Source organism: Macaca nemestrina, chromosome 2 (assembly GCF_043159975.1).
Source record: "Macaca nemestrina isolate mMacNem1 chromosome 2, mMacNem.hap1, whole genome shotgun sequence".
In the NCBI taxonomy this organism is placed as follows: Eukaryota; Metazoa; Chordata; class Mammalia; order Primates; family Cercopithecidae; genus Macaca; species Macaca nemestrina.
In genome coordinates, this window is record NC_092126.1 from 182,317,980 (window position 1) to 182,334,740 (window position 16,761).

Genomic DNA, 16,761 nt, shown 5'->3' on the forward strand with positions numbered 1-16,761 from the left:
CACTGTGTTAGGGATAGGGCAGAGAATATAAAAATGCTAAGATATGGTTTCTGCTTTCAGAGAACTTTTAATCCAATGGAAGCGACAGACACATATTTACTTTATATTATGGTAAAATGTAAAACAGAAGTATGTACAAGAAGGGTGCATATGGCAATGGATATCTATCAGTGTCTGGAGGAATCAGGAAAGGCTTCACAGAGAAAACAGCACATTAATAAGACATGAAGTACCTGTTGTTTACTTGGTAGCCATGCAGACAAAGACCTAATCCTAAATTCTGGAAACTGCAAATAATAGTAGTTTGTGATGTAGTCAACATTGCTTTGAAAGCTCAAGAATGAATTGATTTAAAATTAATATTTTTTTGGCCACTGGTTTTTACTGATTTGGGCACGTCTGGGGTGATTTTGCAATTCTTTTTCTTTAAGGAATGTTATTCATTTTTCAGGATTTTCTCACCTATTTTACTTTATTATTTTAATTCAGGCTTACCCAGTTATTTCTGTTGAATTCTTTGTAATGGCAAAAAGTTGGATAATCTAAATATGTGAGAGTAATTAGCCAGCGGGGAGGAAAATCCAATATAAGTATTCAACAGTGGACTTTCTATTAATTAATGTATTAATTATTATTACACAGTCAGGTGGGCATGTTATGCTCAAAAACCAAGATCAAGCAAAAAACCACAAACAGATTAGTCAAGGAACAATATTACAAACACATATAATCTTGCCTATTTAGAGACAGCTGCCACTCACTGTATAGTATATATCATTGCATATTTTTCATGCATATATAGATACATTAAAACAAAGGGATATTACATAATATGTACTATTTTGTCACTTACCATAATTTCATTAATTTAATTCTTCCACTTATTTTGGGATATTTGGGTTGTCTTTAAAAATTTTTAATTGTTGGTCATTTCAAATTGTCCCAATGTTTTACTATTACAAATAGTAGGGGACTGCAAATATTCAAGAAGTGTTGTAAAGTGGTCCTAAAAATTAATTGTCAGAAGTCCTGGCCAGGGCCATCAGGCAAGAGAAAGAAATAAAGTATGTTCAAATTGGAGGAGAGGAAGTCAAACTATCCCTGTTTGCAGATGAGAATGATTCTATGTCTGGATTCTATATATATATTTATATATATATTTTCTAGATAATAGGATCTCTGCCCAAAAGCTCCTTCAGCTGATAAACAACTTCAGCAAAGTTTCAGGACACAAAATCAATGTACAAAAATCACTAGCATTAATGACTTTTCCATATTCTTTATGTTTGTACAACTTTTCTCAAGGGTAATAGCTTTCCTGTGAAATAAGGTGTAAGCACTGATTAAAAGTTTTGCCACATTCTTCACACTTGTAGGAGTTTTACCAGTATGAATTATCTTACCTACAATCTACAATCAAGTGTGGCAACCATATAAAGGCTTTGTCACATTTTGTACATTTCTAGGGTTTCACACTAGTATAATTTTTTTTTTTTTAATGTATTGACAAGTTGGAGGTGTTGGTAAAAGCACCGTCACATCTTTCAGGTTTGTAGGGTTCCTCTTCAGCATATATTATCACCATGTCTCTTAAGAATTGAGAACTTATGACTAGGCATGGTGGCTCATGCCTGTGATCCCAGCACTTTAGGAGACTGAGGCGAGTAGATCATCTGAGGTCAGGAGTTCAAGACTAGCATGGCCAAGAAGGTGAAACCCCATCTCTCCTAAAAACACAAAAATTAGCCAGGTGTGGTGGTGGGCACCTGCAATCCCAGCTACTCGGAAGGCCGAGGCAGGAGAATGGCTTGAACCCAGGAGGCGGAGGTTGCAGTGAGCCGAAATCACACCATTGCACTCCAGCCTGGGTGATAAGAGCAAAACTCTGTCTCAAAAAAAAAAAAAAAAAAAAAAAAAAAAAGAATTGAGAACTTGTTGTAGGCTTTGCCATGTTCTTTACACTTGTAGAGTTTCTGTCCAGTATGAATTATGTGTAATAAGGGTTGAGAACTTCTTTAAAAAGCTTTGTCACATTCTTTATATTTGTAGGGTTTATGTTCCATATAAATTCTCATATTTAGTAAGAGTTGAGGGCTGGTTAAAGGTTTTCCCACCTTCATGACATTTATAGAGTTTCTCTCCAGTGTAAATTATCTTATGCTTATTAAGCGTTGAGGAACATTTAAAAGATTTGCCACATTATTTACTATGTAGGGTTCCTGTCCAATATGAATTCTTTTATGTTTATTAAGGGCTGAGGACCGGTTAAAAGCTTTGCCACATTCTTCACATTTGTAAGGTTTCTTTCCAGGATGAGTTCTCTTACATTTACTGAGGCTTGACTAAACCAGGTGTAAGTTTTGCCACATTGATCACATTTGTAGGGTATATCTCCAGTATGAATTATCTTATGTATAGTAGGGTTTGAGGAACAGTTAAAAACTTTGCCACATTCTTCACATTTGTAGGGTTTCTCTCCAGTATGAATTATATCATGTTAAATAAGGATTGAGGATGAAATGAAGGCTTTGCCACATTTATCATACTTGTATAGTTTCTTTCCAGTATGAATTTTCTTATGTGAACAAAGGGTTGAGGGGTGGTTAAAAGCTTTGCCACATTCTCTACATCTGTCGGGTTTCTCTCCAGTATGAATTACCTTTTTTTTTTTTTTTTTTTTTTTTGAGACGGAGTCTTGCTCTTTTGCCCAGGCTGGAGTGCAGTGGTACGGTCTCGGCTCACTGCAAGCTCCGCCTCCCGGGTTCACGCCATTCTCCTGCCTCAGCTGCCTGAGTAGCTGGGACTACAGGCACCCGACACCATGCCTAGCTGATTTTTTTTATTTTTAGTAGAGACGGGGTTTCACCGTGTTAGCCAGGATGGCCTCGATCTCCTGACCTCGTGATCCACCTGCTTCAGCCTCCCAAAGTGCTGGGATTACAGGCATGAGCCACCGCACCCGGCCTCCAGTATGAATTATCTTACGTGTAGTAAGGTTAGAGGGCAGCTTAAAGGCTTTGCCAGATTCTTCACATCTGTAACGTTTCTCTCCAGTATGAATTTTCTTATGTGTAGTAAGAGTTGAGGACTGGTTAAAAGCTTTGCCACATTCTTTACATTTAAAAGTCCCCCCCGCCCAGTGTGTCTTGTCTTATATCTGTTTGAATTTGAAAATTTATGAAAGACTTTCACATACTTATCATACTTATCACATTGAAATACTTTTCTCTAGGTAGTTGTCAAACATTGGTTAAGTCCATTATAACCGCTTTTGTGCATCTTATGTAAACTCATCCACACTTTTACAGCCTTTTTTATAACTGCAAATTGTCATGTCCACAGTTTTCATATCTTCTCAGTATCACTTTTTGGAAAGAATCTTTTATGCTCTTCTCTGGCCAAAGGTCTTGGACAAAATGAGAACATGTAACTGGGGGTTTGACAATCGTCTTATGTCTCTTCGTAGTCAAAGGTTTTTTCCTTTGCTCCAGACAGGTGATCAGGTCTGGCTTAGAGACAACAATACCAAGGAAGAACAGGTTTCTGTAGTTCTCTAACATCACATCCCTATATAAATTCCACTGTGCAGTGTCCAGGCTATGCCACTTCTCGAGGTGGCTCGTGCCTGTAATCCCAGCACTTTGGGAGGCCAAGGTGGGTGGATCACCTGAGGTCAGGAGTTCGAGACCCGCCTGGCCAACATGGTGAAACCTTGTCTCTACTGAGAATGCAAGCATTGACTGGGCGTGGTGGGGCATGCCTGTTGTCCCAGGTACTCGGGAGGCTGAGGCAGGAGAATCACTTGAACCCAGGAGGCAGATGTTGCAGTGAGTCGAGATCGCACCGTTGCACTCCAGCTTGGGCGACAGAGCAAAACTCCGTCTCAAAAAAAGAAACAAAAAGAAGATTCATAGTTAATAAAAGCATTAAAAGTGCAATTACTGTCAAAAATTCTTTCAGAAAATATAAGCCTTTAAAGTGAAGAAGAGTATATATTCTGAAGACAACCATTACAAATATAAAGGGGGTTGTGGGTTGTAGTACCTTTACTTGTATCACAGATCTTATTGCACACATTTTGTACTAGAGGAAAACCCTAAAGCAGTTGCTCAAGCTTTGTTCAACATCAGGGAATTTATATTGGAGAAGAGTCCTGCAAATGTAATGAATTTGGAAACACTTTTTTTTTTTTTTTCCAAAAATTACAGCTTAGAAAACACCAGAGAGTTTATACTAAAAAATATTTTTGCAGATGCAATAAATATGAAAAAATATTTAATTCAAAATTGATTCTATGTAAATATCAAAGAATTTAAAGTAGAATAAGGTAGTGACACTTCACACATTACACTAAATCAGAGTGTTGAGTATAAAAACTAACCTACAACTAAAGTTGTTAGATAAATTATTTGTATATAACTTTAAAGGGAGTAGATTTTTTGAAGCATTGTAATTACATTGAAAGTATACTTGTTTCCTTGAAAAAATTTTTTTGAAAAGTGAGTAATGATGTAATACAGCTTTCAAATTACTTTATGCTGTTATTTTATTCCTATTGTATTCACATGTGAAAGCATGTGATCAATTGCTGCTGCATTAGAGATATTAGAGATTCTTTTTTGTTAGTTGGGCATTATTTATGACCTGTTCTATGAAAGAATAAGGACATTAAAATGTAAGATGCATGATGAAAATGTAAGTGGAGAGGCTCTTTGTAGTTAACTTATGTTAAGTATTGTATAAGGTAGGTGTTCAGAGTAATACTTCTCAACGTTATAGTGAGAGGAATAAATGATTAATTATAGTTAAAAGTATATTCAAATAAATTAATATATTATTTTACTAATTGTACTTTTATGTAATAAAATTCAGTACATTAAAAAAAAATCACTAGCACTCCTATACACCAACAGCAACAAAGCCAAAAGCCAAATCAGGAACACAATCCCATTCACAGTTGCCACAAAATGAATAAAATACCTATGAATACAGCTAACCAGGGAGGTGAGAGAGCTCTACAATGAGAACTGCAAAACACTGCTCAGAGAAATCAGATGACACAAGCAAATGGAGAAACATTCTGTGTTCATGGATAGGAAAAATCAATATAATTGAAATGACCATCCTGCCCAAAGCAGTTTATAGATTCAGTGCTATTCCTATCAAATTATCAATGACATTCTTCATAGAAATATGAAAAACTATTTTAAAATTCATATGGAACCAAAAAAAGAGGCCTGATTGCCAAGGGAATCCTAAGCAAAAGGAACAAAGCTGGAGACATCATGTTACCCAACTTCAAACTATGCTATAGGGCTACAGTAACCAAAACAGTATGGTACTGGTACAAAAACAGACACATAGGTCGATGGAACAGAATATAGAGCCTGGAAATAAAGCTGCATACCTATGACCATCTGATCTTTGGCAAAGCAGACAAAAACAAGCAATGGGGAAAGCACTCACTGTTCAACAAATGGTGCTAAGATAACTGGCTAGCCATATGCAAAAGACTGAAGCTGGGTCCCTTCCTTATACCATACACAAAAATCAGCTCAAGATGGATTAGAGACTTAAATGTAAAACCCAAAACTATAAAAACCCTGGAAGACAACCTAGGCAATATCATTCTCAGTATAGGCACAGGCAAATATTTCATGAGGAGGATGTCAAAATCACAACAAAAACAAAAATTGACAAATGGGATCTAGTTAAACTAAAGAACTTCTACACAGCAAAAGAGACTATCATGGCACATGTATACATATGTAACAAACCTGCACATTGTGCACATGTACCCTAAAACTTAAAGTATAATAAAAAAATGAAAAAAAGGAGAAACTATCAACAGAGTAAACAGACAACCTACAGAATGGGAGGAAATATTTGCGAAGTAGGCATCTGACAAAGGTCTAATAATCTAGCATCTATAAGGAAATTAAATTTACAGTAAAAAAACAAACAACCCTATGAAAAAGTGGGTAAGGGACGTGAGCAGACACTTTTCCAAAGATATACATGTGGCCAAGAAACAGATGAAAAAAAGCTCAGTATCACTGATCATTAGAGAAATCCGAATCAAAACCACAGTGAAATACCATCTCATACCAGTCAGAATGGCTATTGTTAAAAAGTCAATAACAGATGATGGTGAGGTTGCAGAAAAAAGGGAGGACTTACACGTTGTTGGTGGGGGTGCAAATTAGTTCAATCATTGTGGACTGTAATGTGGCGATTCCTCAAAGAGCTAAAAACAGAATTGCCATTCAACCCAGCAATCCCATTACTGGTATTATGCCCAGACAAATATAAGTCATTCTACCATAAAGACATATGCATGTGAATTGCAGCACTATTCATAATAGGAAACACATGGAATCAACCTAAGTGCCCATCAATGACAGATTGGATAAAGAAAATGTAGTGCATATATGCAGCTAAAAAAATAATAAGATCATGTCTTTTCCAGGAATGTGGATAGAGCTGGAGGCCATTATCCTTAGCAAACTAACATAGGAACAGACAACCAAATACCGCATATTCTCAGTTATAAGTGGGAGCTAAATGATGAAAACTCATGGAGACAAAGAAGAGAGTAACAAAGTCTGGAGCCTACTTGAAGGTGGGAGGAGGGAGAAGAGCAGAAAAAATAACTATCGAGTACTAGGCTTAATACCTGGGCTACAAAACAGTCTGTACAACAAACCCCTGTGACACAGGTTTACATGTATAACAGACCTGTACATGTACCCCTGAACCTAAAATAAAAGTTAAAAAATTTTATTTATGTTTGCTGGAACATTCCTTAGATTAAAAACTTAAATGTTTAATTATGGGAAAGTGATTTAGTAAATCAAAGTAAATATATGCATGCAAACAAAAGCTGAGAAGAATTCTACAAAAATTAAGACAGTTATGATGGAGAGAACATAAGCAATTAAATTTTTTTTAAGTGTAATGAATAACCTAAAAAAGGGAAAAAGGTAAAAATTTCAGGTTTTTATGTATATTCTTTTTCAGACAGTTCAGGATGCACTGTAACAGAAATTAAAGAACTTTTTTTTTCTTTTTTGGTGGATAAAGATATAGATAATTAAATTCATTTATTCTCCATACATTCAGTGACCACCTTAGAATTATTGTAGACACTGGAGCCACTGTTCTCACTCTCACAGTAGTTACAATTTAGCTGAATTAGAAAAATACTTATGGCTGGAAATTATTACATAAATTAGAGACATGTTCCTATAGTTAGACACTTAAGTTGTTTTTTTAAGTGTAGCAAATGCTGCAATAAATGTAAACATTGTCTTTCTTAAAAATCTTTGTTGTTAGTATGAGAAATTAAGTAATACTATATTCAGATAACTGTACTAGCTATTGTAAGAAATTATAAAATAGCTTTTATTATTAGCTTTATTCTTAAGTTTAAACAAAGTTGGTATGATTTCAGAGAACTAGGTTTACCTTACTGCCACAAAATTTTTCTTATTTTTAAATCCAGGAGTTAAGTCTGCCTGGAGTAGGGTTTTAACTCTGCAGAGGTAACCTGTTAGTCATTATTCAGAGATATAAATGAATATCAGATCCTTGCCAAGTAGAAAAGTTTGATAGCTCCTGAGCACTTGATGGGGAAAAGTGAGAGAATAGTGTAGTAAGTAGCGGATGGGGACATACAGATGCACGACTTCTACTTTATAATTTGGAAGTCATGGCTGTGCAAATTCTGAAAGACAAATACTGCTTCTGTTTAGTTTTTAGTACTAATGATTTACGTTTGCCAAGATATATTTTATAGGATTAAAGACCCTGTGAAATATGCCAGAAAGAGTTTGGAAAGGGACAGTATACATTAAATATGGTGGCAGTTATGTGAAAGTAACAATAATTAGATTTTGATTAAATTATATAACATTCTTGATCAGATGCTAGTGTCTAATGATAACAGCTCCCCTTGATTAAGGGTCTTACTAAAGCTGGAAGAAGTTCGTAAGTTACCTAAGTTTACATACTTATTACTTGTGTAAGTGGTAGAGACAACAGAGGCAGGATTTTTAATTCCAAGCTCAGCTTTTAGCTAATTATGATCTATTTTGTTTTAGTGGCTGACTTACCTTATGAAATACAGGGTTTTATATTTGTGAAAGGACAAGATGAAATAATTTTTAAATTGGAAAATAAATGGAGTAAAAATAAACCTGTGGTTTCACTGAACATTGTTTGATACTTATATGGAGCTCACTTACCGAGAACATTTTGATTTTGTTTTGTGCTCACAGACCATACCTGATTTGATCAACAAAGTGTATTGAACAACAACAAAACTTAACCAAAGAATAAATAAATAGGTACAAATTCATTTGACATTAATGGAAAAACAAAAAAGCAGAAGTCTGTTTTAGATAGTACATGGAAGATTTGGCTAGGTGCTCCACAACGCTATTATAAAAGCAACTCTTAAGGAAGTCAGATACCTACAAAAGGTACCTAGAGAAAATAAGTGTCCTGGGACAGAAGGAGTAGAAAGAGCAAGAACCTCAGTTGGAAGGGAATTCATAACATGAAACAAAGAAAGATGAATGCTAGGAATGCGGATGGTGGTGGTGCCCACCTAAAAGTCATCCAGGAAAGAGGGTGTTCTGGCTTAGGGACTTAATTTACGTTACCATTTTGACAGGTGGATCACTGTTGTGAATGAAGTTGGATCTATGACTTTTGTAGCCATTTCATGTTAAACAACTGATTTTTCTAGTTCTGCTTTTATGTGGTAAAAGCAGCTTTTAAAATTATAATTGATAGTTTTGGTACAGAAACAGAATGCTCACATCAGGTGGGACACAAGCCTTTGGACAATTTTAATTTCTCGTTATAAATAATATAATATGTTGGCGTTTTGGTTTGTTTAGCAGTTTCTTGTGAGTTTAGTTAGTGTGAGTTCATCACCAAAGGAACCATCATCAGCTGCTGAGTCAGCAAAGCCAAAAATCAAACTCTGTTTTATGGAATATTTATATTTACCAGAGTCACTGCTACTTAGAGGTCTCTTGGTAGTTTCTTCTGGGCTTTATTTTAGTGTTTACATTTTCAGAAAATATTTTGAAAAATATATTTATTAGTCTTACTGGTTTTTGTAAATTAGCATATTGAGAATTAAAGTACATGGGGTTCTTAAAACTTCCATAAAACTAAGTCTTTGTAATGAAATATTTTATTGGCTTATTGATAAAAAGGCTTGAACACTTATAGTGTAGACTTTGAATATGTACTTGTGATTTGAATAGTAACACATTTTGAGTGATCATTCATTGTTTGCCTTTTAATTTTTTCTTCAGATCACAAAAAAATATATTAAGATCCCATTTCAAGGTAAGTTATTCTCTTATGACCTTGTCTTTTTACTATAGTTCTTAGTATAAATTTAAGTAAAACTAAGTTTAATATTTTTTTACCTTAATATTTTTTAGCAATTCCAAATGGAGTAAAAATGTTTTATAATAAACTTGCTCTGAAAATAGTATGCTATTGTTTTAATGACTGTAAATCAAACAATATTAAAGGATTCATGGTGATTTCTTGGGATTAACAGAAATACAGTTTTGATAGATAACAAGAATATTTTGGTATATATAAAAATGGGTAACAGTAACTATAAGAAAAGAAGCATAAGGAAAATGTTTAATATTGCACACAAACATGTAAAATATTTTTGCATACAGGGCAAGAGAATTTTATACAATTGCGTATCTGAGTAAGGGAAAGTAGACTGGAAAATGTACCTGTAACTTATAGAGACTCACACCATTTTCTCATTCTCTTCCCAACTGAAAACCTTTCAGAATAAATTATGACACTAAGAAAACCAGTAAACAATAGAGGATAATCCTTTTATATAATGAATTATAAAAAGAACAAGGAAGAAAAACACACAAACGGCACAGATAGGAATTAGAGAAGAGGAGGCTTCTGTTCCATGATTGGAGATGCTATCAGAGTAGCTTTAGTTGGATTCGTTGGATTTAGTTGGATTCCACAGATACTTTATGTACAGAATCCAAAACTATGTTGTGATAATTGTTCTAATAATTTGATCGCTTACTATATCTTAATTATTAAGAATATAAAAGGCACAGAATAAGTATATTGATAGTCCTAACTAGGAAATACCAATAAATTATTAAGGAATAATGTAATATTTGTTCTGTAGAAGATACAAAAAAAGTCATATGATTTTAAAAGGGGATAATAATTTCAGAAAAGATAGCACTACAATTTATAGTTAAAGGCCTGGGTAACAGAGAGAGCTACCTCTCAAATTCTTGTGATATAAACATCAAAAATGATATTTTAGATTTTCATAGTTAATATTTATAATATTGCTTTCTTGTTTTATAACTTTTCTATTGCATATAATTTTTAAAAGACAAATTTTATTGTAAATTGTGGAAAAATACTCTCTTCAGTGGTAATAGGTTTATAATTTTATAATGGAAGAAGAAAATATTAGTCTTCTTCCTCAAATCCTGTCCAAGTTCCCATAAATCTTTTTAAAACAAAGCATATGTATAAAAGGTTTTTGTAGGTGGGAACCTGAGGGTCTAAATGTTTCCTCTTTTTCTATGCGGCTGCAGAAAAAATTGATTTATCCATATTTATATTAGGTCTTAATTATGTTTGGCTGTTAGTAACAATGGCATAAAGAAAATATTTTATTTTTGCTTCACATAGAAGAAATCCAGAAGTAATCTGAACTGATGTGACGTTTCCTTCATCATCGGGGGGCACATGACCCTGACACATGAGTTGCATTTTTCTATTCTGTCATTCCTGACACATGACTTGCATCCTCAAGTTTGTCTCATGGCCATTATTGTAGCCCATACTCCATCATCGTGTTGGTATTTTAGACAGAAAGCAGTAGGAAGGGGAAAACCGTAAACGGAGCACATGCTACCAATCTCTAGCCCTTTTAAGGAGACTTCTTGGATGTCCATGCTACATAACCTTTTCTGCTTACATTTTATTAGCCAGCTAGTCATGACCACACACCCATTTGTAAAGGAAGCTAGGAAATAGAGTTTTCCAAACTGTGTATCTTGAAAATTAGGGTTCGTTACTGAGGAAGAAGAAGAAATGGAAAAGTAGGTAGGCAACTCCCACTTTCAGTATCTGCTATACACCTGTAACAGAATAAACCATATATTGGGGCAGACTTGGTAATGAGGTAAACATTTTTCTCGTGATGGTGTTAAATTCCTTTTTTTAAAAGATAATCTTTTAAAGTTGTCTTTCTAAAGAAAATTTAGCTTTCATTCTAAACACCAAGAGCAATTAGATTAGTAATAGTTGTGTAGATTTCACAGAAATAGTATCAAATGTACCTGTGGGGCTGTGAGCTTCATGAGAAAGAAATGCTGAGTAGTATTCTGAGGGCTCTCATCCTGGTTTTGATTTAAGCTTTGCTGCCAGTTTTACTGACAGTTTTCAGAATAGAAGAGTTACAGTATGAAGAATAGAATGACTGGCTTGGGAACATTAAGATAACTGGTAAATACTCATCATGGAAACATTTTCATATTAAAATATGTTCATATGAATCACGGGGTTGGAGTGGGCTGTAAAACTGAGATCTGCTGATTCAGTAGATGTAAGGTGGGGCCTGATACTCTGCATTTCTAACAGTCTTCCAGATGATGCTGATACTAATGTCACAAGCTCAGCTTAGACTACTCTTTGAGTAGCAAAGTTCCAGGAAATAATGCTGGGAGGAATACTAAGAGGTTTGTTTCAACTAGGTGCCCATCTTGGGTTTATGCTTAACTGATATTTATATTCCAGTTCAGTTGCTTGCTGTCTTGCAGTTGAACTAGGTGACCTTCAGGACTTCTTTAAATCATTTTTTTTTTTTTATGTTTCTTTGAATTAAAGAGTAAAAGTCCTCAGAGGAGATTCCTTTAGCTCCCTAACAGGGAGAAAGACTAAATTTAGAATGATCATCTAGAAGTTTTGAGAAATAAGACCTGGAAAAATTTTAAAAGAAATGTCTCCTTAGACCATTCAGAACCTCTTAATTTTCTTGAGACTCTTTTGATAGTGGCTCATCTGTATAGTGGAATGCAAATGCCTTAGGAGAAGAAAGATGGGCAGAAATTGGCCTATGATGGCACGTGTAATCTTGGTTTATGTAGTATTGACCAATATAGAAAGGATGGAAATACATAATTTTCTGAATTATGCTGTGCTTAGTTTTCTGCATTGATGGACTTTTTTTTTTTCCTTTTTGCTAATGATTATCAGAATTCTTGGAGAGCATTCTCTCCAGACAGTTTTTATGCTATGAATATTTAATCTCAAATTTTCCCTCTCTGGTTATAACTGAAATCATGTAGTGTGAGGGACTAAATCTCTAATTGTCATTTAATAATTATTTAGCCCTTCCTAATTGTAACGTGATTTTTTTTTACCTTAATAACACTGCTTGGGGCATTTTAGCTAAGGTTAGCAAAGTGCACTGGAAATATATTTTTGAAAAAACTTCTATATAATTCTTTTTTAAAAAATGTAATATATTAACAAGTGTCATATAATGTTTAAGTAGTATATTCTTAAATGGATTAATTTTTAAAATTATTATCTTTTATTTCTTTCAGTGTCGCTGAATGAGATTTCATTGCTAGTGGATACCACACATTTAAAGCGGTTTGGGTTATGGAAAAGTAAGGATGATAATCACAGTAAAAGGAGTCATGCTATTCTTTTCTTCTGGGTCTCTTCGGGTTATCTTCAAGAGATTCAGACCCAATTAGAACACTCTGTATTAAGCCAGCAATGTGAGTATAAAATGATTTCTAAATTTTAGGATAACTTGAAATTGTCCTATAAATAGTTTTTTCTAAAATAATTTAATAGAATGTTATTTCAGTGAATTGAAATTGATTTTATTTAGTTAAAATAATTTTGTTTCTTAATTTTAGGATAGATTATTTAATTCACGTAATTTCTCCTTATAGTTGTATTCAACCAATTGAAATTCTCATCTAAAATAAAAAGAATAGCTTAAAAAATCTTAAATATTGTTTACCTTGAAAATTGTAAGTTCTTAAAAAAGGAATGCCTTATCTTTTAATCATTTGTCATCTTTGACTACCTTCCTTCCTTCTTTACTTTTCATCTGAGACAGTCTTACTCTGTTGCCTGGGCTACAGTGCAGTGGTATGTTCATAGCTCCCCATGACCTCAAACTCCTGGGCTCATGTGATCCTCCCACCTTAGCCTCCCAAGTAGCCGGGACTACAGGGGTGTAGCACCATGCCTGGCAATTTCTGTTCTTCTTTCTTCCTTCTTTCTTCCTCCTCCTTCCTCCCTCCCTCCCTCCTCCCTCCCTCCTTCCTCATTTCCCTCCCTCCTCCTCCTTTTTTTAAAAAGGATTGAAATCTTTTATTTAAAAAAATTTTTTTTATTTCCATAGGTTTTTGGGAAACAGGTGGTATTTGATTACATAAGTTCTTTAGTGGTAATTTGTGAGATATTAGTACACCCATAACCTGAACAGTATACACTGAACCTAGTTTGTAGTCTTTTATCCTTCACCCCCTTCCCACCCTTTCACCCTGAGTCCCCAAAGCCTATTGTATCATTTTTATGCCTTTGCATCGTCATAGCTTAGCTCCCACTTATGAGTGAGAACATGGGCTGATTGGTTTTCCATTCCTGAGTTATTTCACTTAGAATAATAGTCTCCAGTCCTATCCAGGTTGCAGTGAATGCCATTAATTCATTCCTTTTTATGGCTGAGTAGTATCCCATCATATATAAGTACCACAGTTTCTTTGTCCACTCATTGATCAATGGGCGTTTGGGCTGGTTCCACATTTTTGCACTTGTAAATTGTGCTGCTATAAACGTGTGTGCAAGTATCTTTTTTGTATATTGACTTCCTTTCCTCTGGGTAGAAACCCAGTAGTGGGATTGCTGGATCAAATAGTAGTTCTACTTTTAGTTCTTTAAGGAATCTCCACACTCTTCCATAGTGGGTGTACTAGTTTACATTCCCACCAGCAGTGTAAAAGTGTTCCCTTTTCACTGTATCCACACTAACTTCTATTATTTTTTTCATTCTTTGATAATGACCATTCTTGTGGGAGTAAGGTGGTATTGCATTGTGGTTTTGATTTGCATTTCTCTGATCATTAGTGATGTTGAGCATTTTTTCATGTTTATTAGCCATTTGTGTGTCTTCTTTTGAGAATTGTCTATTCATGTCCTTAGCCCACTTTTTGATGGGTTTGTTTTTTTCTTGCTAATTTGTTTGAGTTCCTTGTAGATTCTGAATATTAGTCCTTTGTTGGATGTATAGATTGTGAACATTTTTTCCCACTCTGTGGGTTGTCTGTTTACTCTGCTGACTGTTCTTTTTGCCATGCAAAAGCTCTTTAGTTAAGTCCCACCTATTTATGCATTTGCTTTTGGGTTCTTGGTCATGAAATCTTTGCCTAAGCCAATGTCTAGAAGGGTTTTTCCAATGTTATCTTCTAGAGTTTTTATAGTTCCATGTCTTAGATTTAAGTCTTTGATCCATTTTGAGTTGATTTTTGTATAAGGTGAGAGATGAGGCTCTAGTTTCATTCTCCTACGTGTGGCTTGCCAATTACCCGGCACCATTTGTCAAGTAAGGTGTCCTTTCCCCACTTTGTTTTTGTTTGCTTTGTTGGAGCATTCAAATCTGTAAAGGGGAAGTCAAACTGTCACTGTTTCAGGATACAGAATTAATGTACACAAATCAGTAGCTCTGCTATACACCAACAGCCACCAAGTTGAGAATCAAATCAAGAACTCAACCCATTTTACAACAGCTGCAAAAAATAAAAATAAAATACTTAGGAATATAGCTAGCCAAGGAGGAATATAGCTTACTTCTACAAGGCAAACTACAAAACACTGCTGAAAGAAATCATAGACAACACAAACAAATGGAAACACATCCCATGCTCATGGATGGGTAGAATCAATATTGTGAAAATGACCATACTGCCAAAAGCAATCTACAAATTCAGTGCAATTCCCATCAAAATACCACCATCATACTTCACAGAACTAGAAAAAAAATCCTCAAATTCATATAGAACCAAAAAAGAGCTTGCATAGCCAAAGCAAGACAAAGCAAAAAGAACAAATCTGGAGGCATCAGATTACCTGATTTCAAACTATACTATAAGGCCATGATCACCAAAACAGTGTGATACTGGTATAAAAATAGGCAAATAGACCAATGAAACAGAATAGAGAACCCAGAAATAAGCCCAAATTCTTTCTTTCTTCTTTTTTTTTTTTTTTTTTTCCTTTCTCTTTTTCCAAGGATGGGCTCTTGATATGTTCCTCAGGCTGGTCTCAAACTCCTGGCTTCAAGCTCTCCTCCTGCCTTGGCCTCCCAAAGTTTTAATATTATAAGTGTGAGCCACCGTGCCTGGCCAACTACCTTTCTTATGAGTTTCTTGCCCTTGATCATAATGAACTCTGACAGAATTAGCAGCAAAGTTAAATAAAATATGAAAGTCTTTGCCTTCAGTCTTTTCTTTAGTTCCTAAAAAGTGAAATTCACTTTACTTATGTATATATTATTCCTTTAAGATTCAGTTGAATACTTTCCCATATGCACCTATAACACTTATCTACATAATATATATACATCTTGAGATATTTTTCAACTTTGTTTAGTCTCAAACTCCTAAAGGAGTTGGGTTTAGAACTACATCAATCAAATTTAGTAAGGTTCTTTCTTACCTGTTTGATCCCTCTACCTTTTCCTACTCTCCTGCACAGTAAAGATGTTAAGTAGTGAACTAAATTTTATAACTTTCACATTTGTTATTTTCCTGTCCTAATTACTTGTAGTAGGAAAATTCATGATTAAATAGCAGAGGAGGTGGGGAAAATAGAAACAGCCATTTATAAGCATTATCTGGGTAGAGAATGTCTTTTGAGGTCACCATTGAAATGACTGAGGAGAAAATGTAGGAGGTGTTTAATTGGAATACTTTTCTAGTTGATAGAATTGATTCATAAAGGAGGCTAGAGAAAAATAATATTCATTCATTCATTCATACATTAACAAATGTTTACTATTACTAAATGTCAGGCACTGCAGGTATAGCAATCAGTACTATTGTGACATTTTAGTGCAGTAGAACAAGAGTCCACCAATTGTGAGTTTTGATTCTGGATTACTAATGGCCTGCTTTTGGGGTATTAATTTGCCTTGATTATTACCTAAAATACAAAATACTTGGGGTTATATTCCAACCTTACTATTATTAATAATTAAATTACTTTTATTATAATCCTCTTGAAAAATAATACTATTAATACAAATTATTTTTTCCTTTTGTAGCAAAATCTAGTGAATTCATTTTCCTTGAACTACACAATCCTGTTTCACAAAGAGAAGAATTGAAGCTGAAAGATATTATGACGGAAATAAGTATAATCAGTGGAGAATTAGAACTTTCTTATCCATTGTCTTGGGTTCAGGCATTTCCATTGTTTCAGAACCTCTCTTCAAAAGAAAGTTCTTTTATTCATTATTACTGTGCTTCAACTTACTCTTTCCCTGCTGGTGTTGCTGTTGCTGAAGAAATGAAGCTGAAATCAGTATCTCAGGTTAGCATGTCATTAATATAATCGGCAGAGAAGGGGGAGGTTCAGAAGGGTTTATTCATTGATATTTATGCATTGATATTAGGCTGCTTTCAAATGCTAAATTTTGTG

The 16,761-nt window shown here is 34.5% G+C and overlaps 1 protein-coding gene across 9 annotated transcripts in view; it reads left to right on the plus strand.

Moving 5' to 3' along the window:
* Positions 1–16,761, plus strand: part of LOC105477493 (SUMO specific peptidase 7) — a 200,460-nt gene that overhangs the window by 159,774 nt on the left and 23,925 nt on the right. For all 9 annotated transcript variants that reach the window (XM_011734044.3, XM_011734045.3, XM_011734042.3 and 6 more), the window contains 3 exons: positions 9,333–9,366; positions 12,648–12,827; positions 16,385–16,653. In XM_011734044.3, the coding sequence (XP_011732346.2) occupies positions 9,333–9,366; positions 12,648–12,827; positions 16,385–16,653 (483 nt within the window). The remainder of the gene's footprint in view (positions 1–9,332; positions 9,367–12,647; positions 12,828–16,384; positions 16,654–16,761) is intronic.